The sequence below is a fragment of the Lonchura striata genome, chromosome 2, assembly GCF_050655825.1.
Source record: "Lonchura striata isolate lonStrDom1 chromosome 2, ASM5065582v1, whole genome shotgun sequence".
NCBI classification, from domain to species: Eukaryota; Metazoa; Chordata; class Aves; order Passeriformes; family Estrildidae; genus Lonchura; species Lonchura striata.
Genome location: NC_140704.1, coordinates 84,644,347 through 84,665,335, shown reverse-complemented (window position 1 = coordinate 84,665,335; position 20,989 = coordinate 84,644,347). Strand labels below are relative to the sequence as shown.

At 40.5% G+C, this 20,989-nt stretch overlaps 1 protein-coding gene across 6 annotated transcripts in view; it reads right to left on the bottom strand.

Annotated features, from left to right (window-relative positions):
• CTNND2 (catenin delta 2) overlaps positions 1 to 18,321 on the bottom strand; it is a 644,065-nt gene extending 625,744 nt beyond the window's left edge. The window contains exon 1 of one of the 6 annotated variants that reach the window (XM_085573606.1): positions 18,001 to 18,321. In XM_085573606.1, coding sequence (XP_085429732.1) covers positions 18,001 to 18,037 — 37 coding nt within the window. In that variant the 5' untranslated portion in view covers positions 18,038 to 18,321. Of the gene's footprint in view, positions 1 to 13,646; positions 13,744 to 17,830; positions 17,850 to 18,000 lie in introns of those variants that run through there. The other 5 variants (XM_031503967.3, XM_031503965.3, XM_031503970.3 and 2 more) reach the window with 5 other exon arrangements.
• Between the last annotated feature and the right edge of the window lie 2,668 nt (positions 18,322 to 20,989).

Genomic DNA, 20,989 nt, shown 5'->3' with positions numbered 1-20,989 from the left:
CAACAGCTTCTTTAACCAAAACCAGTTTTTGGCACCCTCTAGAGGTTTTGCTCCCACAAAGAAACAATTCAGAAGATAGATCCTTATAATAAAATCTAGAAGAGCTTACAACACAGAACTCAAGCCTTGAACCAGTGAAGTTTTTTATGAAAAGGTTTTTGCAAGAATGCAAAGCTAATACATCATAAAATCAATTCTAGTTTCATTCTTTGTGATCAGATTTCTCATCTCAGTCCACATGTAGAATAACTAGAAAAACAGATGCCAATTAATTTTCCCCTGTTAAAACATAGGGAATCACCACATAACTGTGTCTTTATAAAAAATAATGTTTCTCTTAGTTTATGAGAAAATTAACCAACCTGGAAGACAGCTAGCAAAACAATTGATCACCCATATATGCAACACTGTAAAATAATATTCCAAACCTCTAATGTCACATGGATATATTTCTAGAAAGTGGAAGTTAAATTTTGTTCATGTTCTCTGAATAAAAGCAGAATTAATAGCCCATTTTGCCAACATTTTTCCAGACACCTTCCTACAAAATCCTGTCCATACAAAATATGAAGGAAAAAGAGCTTTCTATTGCAAAACTGCCTTCTGACTTCTTGACCAAGTTAGTGTTAGGATGCCATTATCTATACAATATAAATAGTATAACTAGTTCTATACTATATAACTGTTCAGATCTCAGTAGATCACACTCTTCAGGTCCAACACAAGTATGATTAGGAATGAAGCATTAATTTTCTTCTATCATCACTTTATATCTAAAAATAAAGAGTATTTCAAGCAGATATACACAAAGCAGAAAGCATTAGCTCATTTTAGATGCTTATGGAAAATAAAAAAAAAATCATTCTGCAATCTGAATATTGAAGAAGCATTTCTCATCATCAATTATATCACAGAAATTCTGAGTGTGAAGTGTCTATTTCTGGAATAATTTGAAATTGCAAGTCATTAATCCAGAGCTTTCCAACCATTGGTCTTTCACTGCAAATATTTCGCCTAGATTTTCTTAAGAAAGTAAATTTTAAAAATCCCAGAACACACATATTAGGGTGTGCAGGGTATCTTAGCAGTAAAAGAAAAAAGGAATGCTATATCCTTGGTCCAGCTCTTTTCAACATGTTCATCAAGCATCTGGACGCAGGATCCAAAAGAATACTAAATAAGCTTGCTGATGACACTAAATGGTGAGGAGCTCTCAACTCCCTTGTTGAGAGATGGCAGAGAAACTCTGCAGAGAGACCTTGACAATCACCAACTGTATTGAAGTTCAACAAGGAAACATGCTGGGTTCTGCACCTGGGATGAGACAACCATGGATGTATGGACAGACTGATTGGAAATGAGGTGCTGGAAAGCAGTGCTGTGGAAAGGGACCTGGGGTTCCTGGTCAGTGGCAAGCTGAACATGAGCCACTAGTGCTGTGACAGCCAGGAGGGCAAACTCTATCCTGGAGTTCATCAGGGACAGCACTGCCAGCCGGGCAAGGGAGGGGATTGTCCCACTCTTCTCCACACTGGAGCAGCCTCACCTTGAGTGCTGGGGGCAGGTTTGGGTGCCACCATATAAGAAAGGCATTAAGCTCTTACAAAGTATCCAAAAGACAGCCACATGGATGGTGAAGGGTTTGGAGGGGAAGCCATAGGAGGAGCAGCTGAAGTCACTTGGTCTTTTAGCTGGGAGAAGAGGAGACTTGAGGGGAAACCTCATTGCAGTCACAACTTCCTCATGAGTGGAAGAATAGGAGCAGGTATCAACCTCTTCACTCTCTTGACTAGTGATATGACTCAAGGAAACAGCATGAAACTGTGTCAGAGAATATTTAGCTCAGATATCAGGAGATAGGTTTTTACCCACGTTGACTGGGCACTAGAAAAGGCTCCCCAGGGAAGTGGTCACAGCATCAAGACAGTCTGAGTTCAAGAAGCACAAGGGAAATGCTCTCAGAAACACGGTGTGATCCTTGTGGTGCCCTCTGCACAGGGCCAGCAGTTGAACTCGATGATCCAGACAGATTCCTTCCAATGTAGCATATGCATTTTCTATGATTCTATGCATATACTTCTTCAGTTCCAGTATCAGACTAATTTGAGATATACTTATCACTTTATTTGAATTAGACTGCTGTATCAGTGACTGGTGAAATGAAATGAAGACCAATTGTTAACAAAAATCATACAGCATCTGCTTCATACAAAATTGTAATGAGACTCTTGAAACATCCTGATGATGGCTCCTAAGGGACACAGGTCTAGCTACTGTGAATTCTGAATTTCAGGAGACTGGCTCTTGAATGCAGAAAAGGCAGTCTCAGACAAGGCTGAATCATTCTGCACAGGCACACCTCCTGCAGTCTTTTGGCTCTGCTGGAAATCATGCAAAGCTCCTTTACATCCTGAAATGTCTAAGTCTTCAGGCAGCATTAGAGTATTTCCTTTACATCTGTCTGTCAAAAATCAAGCCATGGTAATGCAAGTGACATCCTTGGGATGACCACCACATTCAATGAACAATCTGAAGACTGCACAGATTCCCACTTGCAGAGAAACTAGTTGTGTACTGTGTTAAAAGCAAGCATCAATTGAAACACATCTGGCCCACACCCAAAATTCTTCTAAACAGCTTCCATTCCTGATTTAAAGCCTTGTTCTACATCCATTAATATCTGTATTTTTTTGAGACAATGGAGATATCGACGCGTAAGTCAAAGAATGTGAATTATGAAATACAGCAGAACTTTGCACGGTTGTCCAGACATGGCTTCATCAGTAATGATAGAATGAAAATGTCATTTCCCTCTGAAGCCCAGGAAGCTGTTGTATCTTTTCTGCCATGAGAGCACACTGCTGCTATCCACCAGGAATTTTCAGATCCTTCTCTGCAAAGCTGCTTTCCAGCCAGTGGGCCCCAGCATATAACTGGCACAAGAGGTTATTCCATCCCAGGTGCAAAATTTGGCATTTTGGCTTCATTGAACTTCACAAGATTTCCTTCTTCTCTTTTCTCCAACCTGCTAACATGTTTCTGAATAGCAGCACAATCCTCTGGTGTATCAGCCACATACATCATATTAGCAATCTGGTGTTTCCTCTGAAATTTCTATCAGCTGCAAACTTGCTGAATGCAGCTCAGTGTCTCATCACTGACATTGGGAACAAAGATGTTCAACAATACAGGACACAAGAGAAATCCCTGCTGTATACCGGTAGTGCCTCCAGCTGGATGTCATGTTGCTGACAGCAATCCTTGGGCCCAGCAGATCTGACAGTTTTCAGTCCATGTTACTGTTCATTTATTTCTTCCATACTTTTAAAGATTGAGTATGAATAGATTATGGAATACTGTCAAAAGTCTCCCATAAAATAAATTATACTTGTTGTTCTTCCTTCATCCCCCAAGGTCATCATATCTCACCATAAAAGGTCATCAGACTGGCAAAGTTTGCCTTCTCCTTCATAAATCAATTATGACTAATCCCAGTCACCTTCTTGTCCTTCATATGTTTGGAAATTGTTTTCAGGAGGATTTTCTCCATCACTTTCCCAAGGACAAAGGTGGGGCTGACTTGCCTGTAGTTCTCCAGATCATCCTTCTTGACAGCAGGGATGATGTCTGCTTTCCTCCAGTCCTCAGGAAACTCCCATGATAGCCATGACCTTTCAAAGATAATTATTAGAGATTTTAAATCTCATATAATTAGTAGGTAAGAAGGATTTTTAAAGTAGATGATGGGCAGATGCCATGATAAAAACGATTGGTATAAACTCCTCCGCTTTTCAGTGAGCAAATATGACAGAAATGCATGAGAAAGAGAGAAATATCACTTTCCGTTGCTGGAAGAAACTATTGTCTAGAAGATAATTCTGAAGCCCAAATCAGCTGTTTATTAGCCTTTGATCAGATATGTTCTTGCATCTGTAACAGAGTCCACTCCAGAATAAAAGGAAAGGCCCTACTTGAAACATCCTGAGACAGCTTGATAGTCACAGATCAGTAATGAGATGCCAAAGAATTTCATGTTACCACAGTCATGATGAGTGAGCTCAGGTCTTCTGTCACTAACAGCAGCCTGTGCCCTAAGTCAGGAAAAGCAGAATCCAGAACAAGTTAGCTAGTAGCTGAAAACATAGGAAATAAAGCCTAGAGTAAAGCTAATGAGATGAAACACTAAGTGATGTCAGGGAAAGGTGCTGAACTGTGGAACAGTCTATTGGAAGTCGAAAAAAAACAAAGATTTGTGGTCTAACCATTCTCTGAGTACATAAAAAATACCTATACCACGGATAAAGGAGGTAATGTACTCTACTATATTCACAAACAGGGGTAAACAAACTAATGTCATAAGAACTATGGGTTTTACACTGAATTTTCTCTTCAGATTTTATCAGTAGGAAACACTGTTGTCATTCGTGCTGTAGTTACCCTTTTGAAGCATAAGTTGTTTGTTAACTCCACAAGCCTTGCTGAATGTAATCTGACAACCTAGAGGAACAATGGATAAGAAAAACAAAGACATGCTTTGAGCAGCTCCTAGAACAGAAATGCATAAAACCATAAGGAGTAATTGCCTTATGTACATGCTTTTAGGATAGTGATATTTAGAATAATTAGGAGGCAGATGTTCTAAAATTCACTGTGAATTTCAATAGACCATTCTATCAAGGCTGACTACAAGTATATAAATGGATCAGAGTTGAGTAAATTAGATTTCTCCAGTAAATTAAATTAATTTTGCTCAGCAAACCTTCTTTAATTATTACTTTGACTGAAAGAGCAGTAGCTACAAAAGTTACAGCTAAAGTTTCATGGAATTTGTTAGGTTTAACACAAACTGTTTCAAATTAATACCGCATTAATTATGGTTTTGAGAATGTATTATATTGCTACCTGTAAATTATTCCAGAACAATAAATATAATATATAGTATGTCCCAAAATATTATATATTCTTCCAATCAAAGTCATTACCTATATTTTTGAGATATTTTACTTTATTTAAAATTAATGAAGTCATAAAGGCAACTTTTATCTAATAAACCAACTACAAAGAAAAATCTGTGGTTACCTCCTGATCCACTGAGCCAAAGCCTAGAGTGCTTAGCCACCTTGGCCCCTTCCCTTTCTCTTTCCTTTTTGTTTCTTATGTATTTTGTTTATTTCTCCTTACAAAATGAACACCAAGAAATATTGCATCAGAAAAGACCACTTGTGATAAATGATCTTAAAAACACTGAGATCTTTTCAGACAAATATTAGAATAGTATTAATGTTTCATTAAAATGAAGAAAAAGATTGAAAGATTGTTCAAATATGTTAGTGTGATTCTCTTACCTGTGCTAGTTATTTTGCTGAAACAATCTCTAATCACTCCAACATCAACCTGACCCTTGTTAAAAGAAGAAAAACTACAGATGCAGGGAATTCAAACATTTGCTCCCCATCTTCCTCTCTGAAATGGCTCCTTTTTGCTTGAAACAATGAAGGACTGAAAAGACTAAATTGGTACCATAGCAAGGCTTGAGCAGAAGTTGTCTGTCCACTTCTCTCTTAGTACATAATGAAACAATAGCAACCTTTGCCTATAAATGAGTATAATGCCATTCCTTACACACTCTGTTAATACAATAGAAGTAACAGTGTAGTAAGGGACCAGCAGCAGGGTATTTGCTGATGCTTTCTAGGCTTCATTATTCTTGCCAAAGCAAGTTCTGGTTTTGTTCTTTAAAATTCTTTAAAATACAAAGAAGGGATCTAGCGCAATTTACTTCTCCCCACAACCTCCAAATCACTCTCTTTTTGCTTATTTTCATTTTCTTAAAGATATAAAAACAGCTCACTAATGACATTTTCTGTTTTGGAAAAAAAGCCTCTTACATCACATAAAATATGTTGTTTTGGAGAAAAACAGCTGAAGTCAAACAGCTGTTAACTTTTATGCCACCCCTGCATGGGGATCAGTGTAGCAAGAGCTTTTTGCTTAAGCAACATGGAAAGGGCTACATGCTCTAGGAGACAGAGTACATAAGCAACCAGGATCCTATTTCCATGCTTGCTCCTGACCTATTATCAGCCTCTCTTGACTTGTTTTCCCTTCAGCAGTCTCATTAGACAGTTTTTTTAACTTTTCAGCATGAGGACCATCTGCGAGTATGTTTTGGACAGCACAGGTTCAACAGGGCTGTGATCTAAGTATGGTTGTCAAAACACTGATGCAATACAAAATAAGTTTGATTGCTTAGATGAGTCCAGTCTGTTCCTCCATCTGCATTCTTGCATATTGTCTCTCATACATGGTGCAGTTAATGAAGCTGCAGCACACACTTCTCTAAATGTGCCCCGGGAGGGAATTGGTTCACACCACTCTGCAGAGGCAGAGAGTGCTGGAGCACAGTCCAGCCTGTGGTTCTGTTTTTTACTGTAGAGTCACAGATTGAGGAGTGTTGAGCTCACTCTGTATTTCATCATGGGAAACACTGGGATATTTGCAGCTAGCTTCAAGGTCCTGCTCTAATTTAGGGCTAAGGTCCAGTTCCATAACAAAATTAGCCTACTGAAACAGTATCAATAAGAAGCAAATAGTTTTCCACTCAAACACTGGGAAGTTTGGCTTCCTGTAGGCATAATGGTAAGAAAGTTTGAAACAACAGCTGCAAACAGGAATATTGATGGAGTCTCCTGAGGCTTCCACTGTGATCTAGCCTGCATCTAGAAGTAGCAGCTTCAGGCCCTTCACAATATCTTTTTGCACCATAAAATTATTTCAGGGGTAAAGTAGTATCACAGGCTGTAGAGCTTATTAAAATAGCAAAAAAAAAAATTTAAAAGGCAAGAACAGAATTCACAAGGCTGCAGCAATTTCCATTATATTCTATTTAACCCATTAGCGACTGTTTCAAGAAAACCAAATAAAAAAGTCTACTCAAAAGAAGGACACCCGCCTGGCAGAAATAAATAATAAAGAGAAAGTATTGCTTTATATGCCTGTTACATTTTGGGTAATATTTGAATGTCATATTTTGGTACTACTAAAAGCTCTGCATACATCTTCAAACTTCAGAAGCTTTGGATGTATAAATGCTCAGACTTTAAATTGCAAGTCCCTTTTATTCTTCTCTTCTACACATATATGAAAAATGTGAAGATTAAAACATCATAAATATTGAACAATGTTCTATAAATTCATTCAGCAAGGTAAGTCACCTTTTGGAAGGAGCTTCAGAAGGATTCATCTGCAAAAAAGAAAAAGCTTTGTGCTGGCCTTCCTTTCTTCAGCTGTTCCTGTGAAATGCAGATGTATAGCTGTGCCTCTGAAATACACTTTGTATCTAAAACCTGGCATTGTGAAATCAATCACAAGTCTCTAACCCTTTCCTTTCACAGACTATAGACAGAAGCACAAGCTTTGGATACTGATAATACAATCAGAAATAACCATTCATCTCCATGCTTCTTGAATGTATTTATTTCTGGGATATTGCTATTCAAATAAAAGCTTTAGAATAAAAATGAGAGAGAATTTGGACTCTATAAATTTCCCATCATGTTGTTAGGAAGTGTGGTAGCCACATGAAACTCAGATTAGAGGAAGTTCTTTGCTGGTTGTTAAGCAAAAAATGTTTGTTTTCTTACAGTGAAACACCAAGACTCCAACTACTGTACAACCACTTAAGTAGATGGTAAAAGAGAGACAGACATCCATCAGGGTCTGTATCAAGGTGTAGAAACATACTTAAAGGTATAAAAGTCTACATAGAAGTGGTACAAGTTTTCAGTGGCTGTTCCCATTCAAACAAAAAATCAGCCTCAGCAGTAAGTAGTAGTGACAGCAGCTCAGCTCACCTGTAAAATTCATCGAGAACCTTCCATGTTGGAATGATATGACTTGAGATGTGTTTTGGGTCAGCTAATGGAAGCAATATCACTGCAATAAACCTTCTACTATTTCCATGAAGTTAGAGGATGGCTAAAATAATTTTATTTCTGCATCCTATTCCCTTAAATGTGCAACTCACTGTAGCTGATGCAAGTTAGAGAGCCACAATATAATTCACAATACTAGGTTTTAGACACAACATTTATTTCTGAAGCCCAGCTATATATCCACATTTCAAGACCGTGCCACTTTTCCATTTGTCCCATTCCTCCTGGTCATCTTTTTAATACCCACCACTCATTCTCTTTTGTTTAGCAAAAACATGAATGCATTGCACAGTATATACAAATTAGACACTCCCAAACAAAACTATATGACCAAAAATCCCCTTGTTTTTGGCCATCTGCCAATACTATTTACTTATTAAATTCAAGGTGGAACCAAAAGACCATATTTAAGTAAAGATTTATTAGAAAAGTATTTGAAAAACATGGATACTTGAATGTTATGATGAGAATATTAAGCCCTTCAAAAACCAGGAGTCCTTGCTTCCTTATTACAGTATTTTACTGGAGGCATGCTAAATACCTTATGAAAAAGTGAATTTTAAAACTGCAGAAGGGGAAGAATAAATTGCTTTATTCCCAAGAATGTGTAGTTCCATAAACTCAGTCACTTGTTTTAGGAGATCTGTACAATTTCCTAGAGAGCAATTCCATTTGATGACTAGCATACTACACTATCAGGTAAACAAACCTTATACTTCTAGAATTATATTGTTCTACAGATCAGGAAGAATCTTTCAGTAAAATAAGTTAGGTAAACCAACTTATACTCTGATCTTTTTCTTCTCTTTTGCACTTCTCCACCATTTTTGCCCCCTCCTGTAATTCATATATTGAACAAACAGTATATAAACAATTAACTGCTACTGAGTTTACTTGTCATGCCTGTGTTATGATAACAGTGTAATAAGCGTAATTTTCTTTTAAAAAAATCCAAAAACCAACAAAAACCTCCACCAAACAAAGAAAAAGCTCAACCAACAAACCAACCAACCAAAAAACCAAACCAAAACCACAAAAAAAAAAGCGGCTGAAAAAGGTCACCCCAACTGTTACATGAAAAACATTATCTTGTGGAATTACTAGAGTCAAGTGAAAGAAGGTGGATAAATAGATAATATTTTTACTAAGGGACATTTAATAAAACACAGGGGTTCCATGGAATTAGTTAATTTCTGTTACCAAATTCAGCAAGAGTACAGCTCAGTTTTGCCTGGGGGAGATGACATCATTACATTGCTTTTGAGATTAATATGCAAGTTATGTAATGTGCATGCCAAAGAGGAATTTTTACATTTGACAGAGGTGCAACTAATTCCATATGTGTCTAATACACAAAAATAAAATATATGCATGCATACATTTCTTAAACATGTTCAAACTCAATTTTGCTTATCTGTGCAAGGTGTTCTGTTAGAACTGATGCACTTTAGTAAATAAAACACTCTAAAAAATGTATTTCTAAAAGTATTTGCTAGAAATCATAATGGATCAACTACCTGTGTTGAGATTGAATTAGCATCTCCTATTCATTGACAACATAACATGACGACATAGCGGTTATGCCTTCCAGTCTGTCTCTCTGTCCCCACATTCCCATCCAGCCTTTTTTTGGCCTGCTATAATCAGTATCTCAGATCTCCTCCTTTGCTTTGGACACTATGTACAGTAAAAACAAACAAAAAAACCCCCAAATGAAAACGAAACAAAACAAACTCCAAAATGTAAAAGCAATTATATTGCAGACTCTTTGGCTCCTTGACAAACATTGTTGCTCCAAGTCTACTCTGTCAATAGATCACCAACAATCTGTCATTTGCGGACCTGAAATATTTCCATCACCACTGATCAAAAGCCAAGTAGTCCCTCCCTGGATATTTTTAGAGGGAAGAGGGCCTCAGGCAGAGCAATCTATCAGCAATGTCAGCCTGAGGACTCCAGTGGGCAGAACACAGCTGTAAAGAAAAACCTGCTCCCCCTCACTGGCCAGCTCTCTGAGTGAGGGACTCCACACACAAACAGGAAAATCAGGTGCTTTGAAATGGCTTTGTTTAGCCAGCTTTCTAATGAAATGTCACCAGCATGTTCAGGAGTCAGATATGCTCAAAAATCCAAGATGTCCCAAAATCCTAAGAGTAGGTCAAGTTTATGTTGCACTTAAGTGTCACTGTCAGGTATGGCGTATTTCTCAAGTACCAGTGTTGCACTTGCTCACCAAAAAAAAAAAAAAAAAAAAAAAAAAAAAAAAAAAAAAATTATTAAGTACATAAATTTTATTCTGTGTAAAATTTTATCCACTCTAAGCTAAATTGAAGGCATTAAACATGATCAGAACATGGAATTTTGTTTTTACCACACAAAACCAGATGTCTCCTCTGCTGAGTTCAAATATTGTTTTTCTAAGACACATGAAATAGAAGAAATATTTATTACTCACAACAAAAAATTCACATTCTTACTGACTGGAAAAAACCCACAAAACAAAACAGCAAGACCTATACATGCTATCTCCAAGACTTAAGGATATAAAAGTAAGAATTAATAAACAGATTACTCTTGGCTACTTTTAATTATAAGGTATTTGTAGAGAGGGAACACACAAGTCAACTAATCAAAACTCAACCTCAAGAAAAGAAAGAAGAAATGTAAAAGTTACAGTTTACACCATAGCTTTCCACTTCATCCACATACAGCACTTGCTGAACAGATCTATGCTACACAAGATACATAGAATATAAGGAAATTATTGTTCCTTGATGAAATGAGGATTATCAGCCATCCTTTGGGTGCTCATTAGGAGAGTCTGCATTGAGAATTAAGTGCAAAGGATCCCAGTGGAAACACTCAGGGGCTAACGAACTTCCATAGTTTGACCAGAATTGCATGCTTTGGAATTTTTTTATTGAAAAAACTCTATAATGACACATATAAGGAAGGCCTATGCATCTGAGAGTATTAAACAATTGCTTATCAGAATACTGCACTATGCTTCACAAATATACCATGGCTTCATGATAACAAAGATTTTTTGGTGTGAGTCTGTTTTTAATGCCAGTTCTTAAAACTAGTGATTCTAAATTTACCCTTTGATTAGACATGCATGTTTCTAATTAAGCTCAACCTGTCCATTCTTCTTTGAAGAGATTAAAGTCAGAGTCCCCTAAGACTCCTGCGGCTCTGTGCAATAATTTACTTGTTCTTGGTAAAGGCAATAGAAGTCAGAAGTGAAAAATAAGTGCAATAAGCTGCCAAGCTTGTCAGAAACACTTTCAACCAAAAATACATACTACTGAACCTATAAGGGACTATCACGTTTATTATAGCTTTAAAAGAGAAATTGGTGTTGCCTATCTCCTACATATTCAATTGTAGGATGCTGTAAGTCATCAGTAAAACAAATGTATATGTAGTAGCTAATCCTCAAGGTCTGTGGCAGCCCCCTTTTTTTCCCCCAGAATGGGCCAAATTTTATCATCTGAAAATCACACAAGCATAGCTGAGAAGGATCTGGAACTAACCTAGTGAGCTCTAAGCAGGACAGGACTACCAAACCTTTTACTCAAAATCCTTCAGTTGGGAAGGTTAGCACAGTTAAATGTCAGAAATAAAGAAAACAGAAGCCAACAGTCCTCTATTGCTTTAAGGGTAATGAAAATTTTGAGAATGCATTCTATATTTTTGACACTTACAAAGATGTCTGGCAGCAGCTCTCTGACCACAGAGAAAAAGACAACTTTCCTAGGCATGGTTCTGGGAAAAGGCTGTGAGAAGATCAGAGAAAAGAATACGAAACAATTCTTATCTCAACTTGCTGCACCTGGTATTGTGAACATGTGGAATGTGTTATGGAGATTTGTTTACCAATGGGCAGTTTCTTAATTAGCCAATGGTGATGGTGTTTTAATTAAAGGACCAATCAAGTACACCTGTAGTGAACTAAGATATAAAAGAGGAATGGATTTCTTAACAATAATATAATAAAGAGATTAATCAGCTTTCTGTAATACATGGAGTCTATGTGAGCTATTACTCAGCCGGGGGCCCCCTGCAGCAATCGAGATGCACTATCACACTTCCAAGTTTTGCCCTTTGTACCAGCAGATGACATAGATCAGCACTGCAGCAGAAATCCACATGTAAAATCACATTATTCTTGTAACTCAGGCTTCAAAACCATTTGCAGCAAGAATTCTATGACTTATCAATTACTGTCAACCTCCTTCATTAAAACACAAACTTTTTAAAATACCCAGAACTTTTTTGGTTCTAGTCACTGCATTTCTAAGCACACTAGGTCAGACAAGGTTAGACACTGAACTGAAGGTTCACATTACCATCATGTGGCGATCAAGGATACAGGTGTTTTATCAGAAGTACTCAGAAAGTATCAAATATGACTAATAATTTAGTTAAAATTTTTCAAAATGCTCACAGACTAACCTGGATTTTGATTTGTAGGAATTCACAAGATGTACCACTCTATATTTTGTACCTACACTTTTTAGCAGCCCCAACTCCAACTTCCCATGAGACTTCAATTTCTCGATCACACAGAATCTCACCTACTACGGTATTATGCCATGCACAAATTAGATGAAGCCATTAGGCACGTTCAAAACTTGTCCTAAAGCTTGGTTGGCATATGAAATGTGAGGAAGTGATGGTGTAATTAATGTTTCCAAGTACCTGGTTATTCAAAGAAATGACTCTACAAATTCTGGCATACAAGACAACAAGGTTTCTACATGCAAGATTTCCGTGTTTAATCCTGAGGCATTGCTGAAAACCCTTAACTTGCTGTTTCGTTTGATAATAATTCTCTGACCTAGCCTTCTGCCTTCTCACTCTGCTTTTCACTGAATATGAACATCCATATCTAATGTCATGACATTTTTCACACAAACAAAAAGAAGCATGAAAAAGCTTTTGCCTTCTCATATGCCAAACAAGTAAAGCAACAGTCAACCTCTTGTCAAGAACAATTTTTTTTGAACAAGAAAATTTGACTGGGACAACAACAACCCGCTTTTGAAGAAACCTGATTACTACCCAGCCAACATGCCAGGACTTGATTAATTTATGCCATCTTCAGAAAAGTTACACTCTTCACTCACATAAATTTAAAAGAATGTATGCATTAAAAAAAAAAACACCAACAAAAAAACCAAACTGAAACAAACAAAACCCCAAACAAACCCCACCCTAAACAAACAAACAAAAAAACAGAGCCACTTATAGCATTTAGGTGGTAAACTGTTAAGAAGAACTAAAAAGTTCACATGTTCTGTTTATAACATCCAGTGTATGTTTTCTTGCTTTTTAGACACCCAGCTTCAAAAATTGTAGAAGTCTCTTGGGAAGTAGGAACTAAAATACCTTCAAACTCATTGGAGCCTTGAGTTACCTCTCAGACCATCCTTGCCAGTCACCCTTCCAAACTGCTTACTGATTCTGACAGAAAGCACATGCTTTTACAGGATGAAGATTACATCCAATAGCCATCCTAGCAGAGCTAGGTACAACAATTTTCTACCACCAGACTGAAACTTACTCCTAATTATTTTCCCAAGCATATTAGTAATTTGAATGAAACTACATAATAGAAATCTGAAATAAATGAACGTGTAAGGGTTAAGTCTTATTCAGTGGGTTTAAAACAATCAAAAATCCCGTCAGAATATATATTTACACTACCTGTTTATTTCCTTTGGCTCCCTTCAAAAATTCAGCCTTAAAGGGATATCTTGGCTACTTAATTGAATATCAACTGACAGTATTTGAATAGGAGAATGTGCCCATAGCTGAAAAAAGAAGATATTTATGTTACATTAAGCAGGGAAATTTAAGTTACACTGTCAGTAAAAGTAATTATCTTGACCAAAAGGAAGTTGCTCTACTGTGAAGATTTTTGGAAGATGATGAAATCAATTGTAAATTTGACAAGGAAAAAAGAGTGGAAGTCAAAAACATTGAAAACATAGGAGGGGAAAATGCAAAATCCTCTTCTACAGAATGTTTTATATAAAGCCCTTTTGGGTCTCAGATATTCTTGATTTTGGATGCTACAAGTTAGGCTCTACATATTTGTGGCTTCTTAAAATTAATTAAAACAAGTAGTAAATAAAAGTTCATTATATAGTAGAATTGATACAATTAACACAATAAACCAAAACAAAATGCAACATCAAACAGAGTTATTTTACATATTAATTTTAGAGAGTTAATACCATTTTGGCAGCTCTGAGAAGTACAAAGTTTAAAAGCTTCATTAGAAACCTGGAGGGTTTCTTGGGGGAGTTTACATTGGGTGGTTTTTTTGTTTGTTTTTGTTGGGGTTTTTTTCAGAAGCTTCAATTAAATAGGCAGCAACCAAAAGGACAAGACAATTTATTCTGTTCTATGCTTTATGTGTCTTGAAGTTATTGCTTATTACTATACTAGAGTTTTGTAAAGTAGAATAGGCAGATTAAGAGCCAGTAGAATGCACTAGAAGTTACCATGCCGAGAGCAATTTAAATAAATATTAAATGCTTTCTCTCATAGATAATGAAATGTTTCTCTCTTTCTTAGTTCTAGACTAAACTGACAGTTTATATAAGAAAAAAAAAAATGTACTGACATGGCAACTGGCTTACATAGAAACAAATAACATATTTCCTTTTCAATACTATTGAATTTAAATTTGTCCAGCATAACGCCAGACAATCTGGTCGGGCAATCTGCTTTTACAACCCATTTACTACATGAAGTTAGCACATCCCAAGGGGATAGAAGAAATTGTTTCAGTGTATCATGGTCCATTCAGATTTCTTTCCAGGTGAACCTAACTACCAAGAAGCCATTTAGCCAAAGGGTCATGTGGTTCTGCAGTGTGTGAGCAGAGGACTACTTACTTGTCCTGCATGGAGACTTCCTATTCATATGAGAGAAAATACTTTTCCTGATATATTTGCATTAAAAAAGGCCAAAAATGCAATGTTTTTCCTGGTATAATATCTTCTGTCATGACAAAAGCAATATCTTCTTTAAGAGCAAATGTGGTTTAGCCCAATTTGAGAGTCATTCTGTCAAGAAATAAATGTTCTAAATTTAAAACTGCTGCCTCCATTAAGGTATGTTGTTTACTTGTATCTTATTAATAATTCTACTACTAAACTTAATATTGTGCAGGCAAATAAGCATCCAAAATTCATCCTCTAATAGGATCTTAGTGAGAACTTCAAAGAGAAAAAACAATCACTTTCATTTTTGTTAAATCTCAGGTGTAACTTCAAATGTCAAACTCTTAATGACTTACAAGCACAGCCAATGGGCATTAAAACCACAGGTCCTTATTTAAGTGAAGGGTACTGTAATAATGTATTTTCCTTATCTTGCTGATACTCCTGAAAACAGCTGCTTTTGGGATAGAAACATATGCTTGAAATCCAACAAAAATATGCTGAAATTTCCACAAGTAATCAGCTTTAAAAATCGTATCACACTGAACCATGAAATAGAAAATGTACCTGAAATTTAGTGCAAAATTTAACACTTATGAGTTCCACTGATTCTGTTATCTGCTCCATTTACATGCCAATCTACACCCCTACTTAAAAAGGTTTCTCTTAAAACCCTTAAAATAATCTGCTCCAGCACTTCTTTTATAGCACAAGTTGATTTTACACGTGTCTTGAGCAATAATTACTCAACACCAAATCATAGTCATTAAATTGCTACCATCCATCAGCAAAGGTAAATTATACAAATCAGAATTATGCAAAAATCTTTTTTCTAGTTGCTATTATTTCTATATTGTTCAACTCTCTATTAGATTTCATTATGTGAGGATGAAATTATCTTGGTGTTATTATCAAAAAAACCCCACAGCAAAAGACAGTGGCTTGTGTCACTGATGAGCTATTTGTTGCTTTTAACATTTATTAAGGCACCTGAAAAACAGAACGCAAGAATTGTAGCTGGAATCCTCTCTCCCAAAAAAAGCATTTTTCTTACAATCCATGAAAAGTCATGCAACTGGCATTTGGAAATAAATACTTAGCTTCCTACTAGCAGCTTTGGGATGTATTTCCCTCAGTAGGTATACATAGCACAGCCTGCTACTCCTTTTTTTTCCAAGCCTCTCTTATATAAGACTGCAAAAACCATCTCTGAACAACGTGATCAAGATGTGATCTTCTCTTTTGGAACTACAGTATTCAACATAATCACATTCAACCCAGTCCCAAGCTATTAATCAACTTCTTACCAATGACAATGATCAATCGCAAGTTCTCTGCAGTTTTGCAGCTGATAGTCAGTCAAGGCTCCCAAAGGATCATGTCATTCACAGACCCAAATGAGACAGCGTCACCAGCCCTGCTCAGAAATTAGTCTTACAAGGCTATTTGATCATGATATAATGTTTTGCTTAAATATCACAGTCATTCCAGGTGTTTGGGTTTAGTGTTGGGGCTCCTCCCCAGACAACCTGTGTAAAGGCAACAACAAAAGCCCTAAAGCCACTTGAGTCTCAGAGGCCCACAAGTAGGATATACAGCAGCTTTCTTTGGAGACCTGCCCTTAACCCCTTTATGCCATATCATTTTTACATTGCTAACTAGGCTGTCTGAAAAAGATAAGCCCAGCCTACAAAAGTTACATAATCAGTTGATTTTTTAAGACAGGATGAATATATCCTGAAGTACAGAATGATTAAAGATTTTTTTTCCCTCTCTTGATTTTGCAAAAGACACAACAGACTTACATAAACTCCATATAATTCTGGGTTGTCCTCCCTATGTCTTGAGGTACCTAAGTCTTGACGTACCCTATGGAAAGGTTTGCTACAAAGCAAAGCTCAGGTTGACTCACTGTTTTCACCTTACATATAGGCTACCTATAAAGACTTTGAAAATAAACCCACCACGTGAAGTTTTTACCTTGTTATTGCCAATAAAAAGGCATGTTTTAAGGGACCCATATCAGTTACTACAGTCACTAAAGTTAAGAGCTGGGTGCTCAATAAAGGAGCCTCTTCATTTCTAAATATTTCTTCCAAGTTTTGGGTTTTTCTTTTCTGTAAAGCATAGGGTTAACTGTGACACCCTGAATCCAAACAAAGCACACACTAACAAAGTATAAGAAAATGTAACAGCACAAGATACTGTAGCACACTCTTCTGTGTATTCATCCTTCCAGTCCCTCCAGGGGAAATTTACCATGGTTTCCAAAATTATCCCTCTAACGGTTTTTTTTTTTTCGTTTTTTTCAAAGATCCCTGGCCAGATGAATTTGTGTATTACATGTACTGCCTGTGCCACTGCACCTCCTTCCTCTGTGGTGACTTGATTCAGCTGAAGCTACGATTTGACCGATCGATGCAAGCACATTACACACCAGAATAAGAGTAAGGTAAGGGTAAAGGAAAGAAAAGCATCTCTCCTTTCAGCCATTAAATACAGATTAACGAAACATCACAGCGCACATCGCGGCTCCCCTCCCCACCCCCTCCGCCCGCTCCTCGAGCGCAGGATTTCGCAGACGGTGGCTTCAAAAGAGGAGCACACACCCCACACTCCCCTCCGCACACACACACACACAGACACACGCACAGACACACAGACACTCGCAGCAGCGGGCGCAGGCTTCGCGCAGGGCCGGGCGCTGTCCCCGCCCGCGGGTCCCCGAGCCCCTTCATCTTTCTCCTCTTCTTCCTCCTTCTTCTCCCTGGGCCCATGACTTCACCGCCGTAACGAGAACGTTAGTGCAGGGCGTCGGGAGGCACGGTATCGCGGATGCCCTACATAAGAAGCGACTAACGTAGCAAGAAAGGGAGGAAAGCGATGGAGGGGGAGGCCCGGGAGAAAGAGCCATGAGAAAATAACGCACTTTGTTACCTTTCGGCTGAGGGCATAAACACCGCTCCTTGCAGCCCAACCCAGCCCGGCTGCCTCGCCGAGGGGAGCAGCACAGGACCCCGCACCAAGAAGAAATATCACGCAGGCGGGAAGGGTGTGTGGGGGGAGGGGGACGGACCTGGCACCATTACGGTGCCTGTCGTACTCACCGATCGGCGCCGATTCAGCCTGCTTGCTCCCAAACATATACCAAAACCCAACAGCAAATCCTCAGTCCGCCAAGCGAGAATGAAGCGGGGTAGCGGCGGGGGGGGCGGGGGGGGGGGGCGTGCGACGGCTCCGGGCTTCACCGCAAGGTCCTGACCTTGCCCAGCTGCAGCATCTTCGGCTTGCCCCCCCCCAGGGCGTGCATGTGCGCCCGTGTGTCCCCGCGTCCGTGCGAGCGCGCCGATCCGGCTCCGAGGGACTCGGCCGCAGGACAGCTGCCCGCTGGCTGCCGGGGCGAGGAGGGCTCGGCATCCACCGCCCCGCCGCTGGGGCGAGGCGCGGGGCCGCTGCGGCCGCGGCGGTGGCGGCTGGGGCAGGCTGCGCAGCGGCGCCGTAGCGCAGCGCGCCGGGCGGGCACACCGGCCGCGGGATGTGGCCGAAGGAGACACAGCCGCCGCCGCAGCATCTGCCGCCGCCGCGCTCCCGCCCGCCCTGCCTCCCTCCCTCCCGCCTGCCTCCGCCCCTCCCGGCCCGTCCCCTCCCCAGCAGGAGCGCGCCCGCCGCGGCCGAGCAGCCGGCGCTGGGGAGAACAGAGGGGGGCGGGCGGCCCCGCTACCGATGAGGCGCTGCCGCCTGTGCCGGGCGGGGCTGAGGTAGGGCCGGGCCGGGTCGCCCAGCCTCGCCCCAGAGGGGCGCGTCCCCGTGTTTCCTCAAAGCCCCGCGGCCGGGGCGGCTCTGATTTACTGTGGAAGGGGAGGCAGGGCAGAGGGCGCAGGTGTGGGAGCGCACTCTGGGCGGGGGTCGTAGATGGGGAGCAGCCCCTTGGCAGTAACCGCGGTTCCTGCTGTCATGGGTTGGGAACTTGAGGTCGACCTGCCAAAACGGTGACAACAACAGGGAAGCCAGAGCTCGTGCCCTGGCTCGCGCCTACCTCGGGTCTCTCTTCCCATGCTTGGGAAACCTAGGTGGAAATCCTACTGTGTTTTCAGAAATCTTCTTGCGAACAAATAGGGTAAGGAATATGGAAGTCATGTTTTATTCCTGCGCACGCTTAACCCTTCGTTGAGAAACTTGTGTGGAATGCAATTGCAGCACTCACCTGAAAGTTACCACTCCATAGCTCCTTTCAACTCGCCGCTCGGAGTTTTGGTACCTAAACAAAACCACCCAATTTTTGGGGGTTGTTTCCCAGGGTAACCTCTGCTAATTCACTCTTGCAGCAGGCTGAGCCATCAGCACGGCACTGGGGACAACCGCGGCCGAGGCGCCCGGCCAGGGCCTACAGCCGGTCATTTATTGCCCGAAATCGCGGTCCCAGCACCTGCCCCGCAGAGAGGGATCCGCGTGTCCCTGGGCCATGGCCCGGCTCCCGCGGGACACGGCGTTCCCATCCCTCCTCCCCGCGCCCCTCCAGCCCCACACCGCCGGGTAAGTCATGCCGGGCCCCGCAGCGGTACCTGCGGCCGGGCTGAGCCGAGGCGACAGCGGAACGGCCCGAGCGCCGCCACCGGGCTGCACGGCGACTCGCTGCTGCCACCTCTCGCTTGGCGTTCTCGCGGCTTCCCCAAACTGCTGCGAGCAGGAGATTCACCTGACCGGGGGTCCCACTTCTCACCGTTGGGTGGTTGCGGTGACTACCCCTCCCTTAATGTCACGGGAAGGCCGGAGGCTGCGTCTTCTCAGTGCCAGAATGCTTTATTTTAGGCCTGAGGTCACTTTTTGGAGGAACAAGGGGGGTTTATTACCATATGTTTTGGACCATATAGATGACTAGTATGTGTCCTTTCCCTGAGTTGGGTGAAGGTGGCCTACCCACCTGTGACAAAATCAGTAAGTTACAGCTGAGGGTGATTCAGCCTGGCAGCACCCCGCAATGCCAATCCAGATTTTGCCCAACTAATAGGACTTGTAAGAAGTGCACCTCTGGGCTCAAGTCTAGAGTAAACCCAAAACCTCATTGTCAGCTTGCAGTCTGGCATGTCTTGATACCTACTGAGTTGCAACTATAGAGGGGAGCTGGCTGGTGGCAAAACACAGTGGCCAATCCAGTCGTGACTCGATTAGAGAAGCTACCAACTAGCCCATTGTCCGAACTTTTGGTTGGACCAAAAGTTCATTTTTTCTGCAAAGTGCAAGCCCCTGGGTTTGTGATTCCCAGCCTGAGACAGACATGTAACTCTGAACTGAAAGTAGTGGATCACTCAGTAGTTGCCTGGAGTCACTGTCATACAGTTAATCTTCAAGATGTACTTGATAATTAAATTACTGGGTGCTACAGTATCATAGATATGCTATAGCATCATGTGATCCACCTTCTGCAGCCCAGGCTCTTTTTCAGAGCCGAAATGTCTTTCTGTCTATAAAGGTAAAGGAGATTGAAAGACTAGAAGTAGGCTGTGTCCTCCTTCCATTCCCCCTCAAATATTCCCATGTAATACGGACAGTTCATGGCCCTGGGGACTGTACACATCTGACCTAATTGTAGGATAAGCAGTGTGGGCTAGTGAAGAATGAACCTAAGACATCTGATTCTCCCCACACTGCAAAGGTTACCCAGCTGGCTATACTGACCTGACTAGTTAGTATGGAAGCTGAAATGTAGACTCTCTGTAGGGAAAGTGAGGCCTGGAGACAGAAGGGTTTTGCAAGAATCTGGGAAGTGTCTGAAATCGGTTTTTCTCTCACAAAGTTTCCTCCTTTCACATCACAGTTTTGCATGAGAGGGATTTCATCTCAAGATGTTGCAAGATTCAAAAAGCTTCTCCTTTTCCTGTCACTTTCCTCTCTGATTCTCCCTGCTGCATCACATTTCAATGTTCCCTGATACCAGGTGAGGTCAGAGAAGGGGTCAGGACCAAGCCCTGCTTATGGATGTGGAGAAACATAACAAGGGAATTAAATCAGGGTTCAATATTACTTTTTTACTGCTGTTGCTGCTGTCACGGAGGAAGAGTAAGGCAGATCAGTGAGGGTTAAGAATGTGGAAAGCAG